Genomic DNA, 1396 nt, shown 5'->3' on the forward strand with positions numbered 1-1396 from the left:
GCACTCGGCCCTCGCCGCCCTGACCACCTTCCCGCTCTGCAGGTGCCCCACACCTTCCGCGTCGCGCTGTCCACGCCGCCCCGTCTGCCTGACGCCGGGTGCTTCGGCCCGCCTGAGCCTGCTGTGCGCCCTGAGGCGCGCGGCCGGCACCATCCGGGTGGAGCTGGCGTTGGAGGCGGCCGCGGAGGCGCTCTCCCCGCCTCAGTGGACACTGTCGCCCGCCCTGCCTCCGGAAGGGGCAGGGTCGCCCAGGCGGGCCCGCCGGGGCGCCGGCGGCGGCGGCGGCGGCGGCAGCACGAGCCCGCAGTTCCCGCTACCCAGCTACCAGGTATCAGTGCCCGAGAACGAGCCCCCGGGCACCGCCGTCATCGAGCTGAGGGCGCTGGACCCAGACGAGGGCGAGGCCGGGCGCCTCCGTTACCAGATGGAGGCCTTGTTCGACGAGCGGTCCAATGGGTACTTCCTCATCGACCCTGCCACGGGCGCGGTGACCACGGCCCGCGAGCTGGACCGGGAGACCAAGGACACGCACGTGCTCAAGGTGAGCGCCGTGGACCACGGGTCGCCGCGGCGCTCGGCGGCCACCTACCTCACCGTCACAGTGGGCGACACCAACGACCACAGCCCCGTGTTCGAGCAGTCGGAGTACCGCGAGCGCGTGCGCGAGAACCTGGAGGTGGGCTACGAGGTGCTGACCATCCGCGCCACCGACGGGGACGCGCCCTCCAACGCCGACATGCGCTACCGCCTGCTGGAGGGTGCGGGCGGCGTCTTCGAGATCGACGCGCGCTCGGGCGTGGTGCGCACGCGCGCCGCGGTGGACCGCGAGGAGGCGGGCGCGCACCGGCTGCTGGTGGAGGCCAGCGACCAGGGCCGCAACCCGGGCCCGCTCAGCGCCACGGTCACGGTGCACATCGCGGTGGAGGACGAGAACGACAACTACCCCCAGTTCAGCGAGAAGCGCTACGTGGTGCGGGTGTCCGAGGACGTGGCGGTCAACACGCCCGTGCTGCGCGTGCACGCCACGGACCGGGACCAGGGCCAGAACGCGGCCATCCACTACAGCATCGTCAGCGGGAACCTCAAGGGGCAGTTCCACCTGCACTCGCTCAGCGGGAGCCTGGACGTGATCAACCCGCTGGACTTCGAGGCCGTGCGCGAGTACACGCTGCGCGTCAAGGCGCAGGACGGCGGCCGGCCGCCGCTCATCAACGCCTCGGGGCTGGTCTCGGTGCAGGTGCTGGACGTGAACGACAACGCCCCGATCTTCGTGAGCAGCCCCTTCCAGGCGGCCGTGCTGGAGAACGTGCCGCTCGGCCACTCGGTGCTGCACATCCAGGCGGTGGACGCCGACGCGGGCGAGAACGCGCGGCTGCGCTACCGCCTGGTGGCCGCG

At 72.6% G+C, this 1396-nt stretch overlaps 1 protein-coding gene across 1 annotated transcript in view; it reads left to right on the top strand.

The window, feature by feature from the left end:
* Position 1: 1 nt before the first annotated feature.
* CELSR1 (cadherin, EGF LAG seven-pass G-type receptor 1) overlaps positions 2 to 1396 on the top strand; it is a gene marked incomplete at its 5' end in the record, with an annotated part of 38529 nt that continues 37134 nt past the window's right edge. Inside the window, one exon of the mRNA XM_012735089.1 lies at positions 2 to 1387. Within this exon, the coding sequence (XP_012590543.1) occupies positions 2 to 1387 (1386 nt within the window). The remainder of the gene's footprint in view (positions 1388 to 1396) is intronic.

The sequence above is a fragment of the Condylura cristata genome, unplaced genomic scaffold (assembly GCF_000260355.1).
Source record: "Condylura cristata isolate star-nosed mole 26May11 unplaced genomic scaffold, ConCri1.0 scaffold00004, whole genome shotgun sequence".
Lineage (NCBI taxonomy): Eukaryota > Metazoa > Chordata > Mammalia > Eulipotyphla > Talpidae > Condylura > Condylura cristata.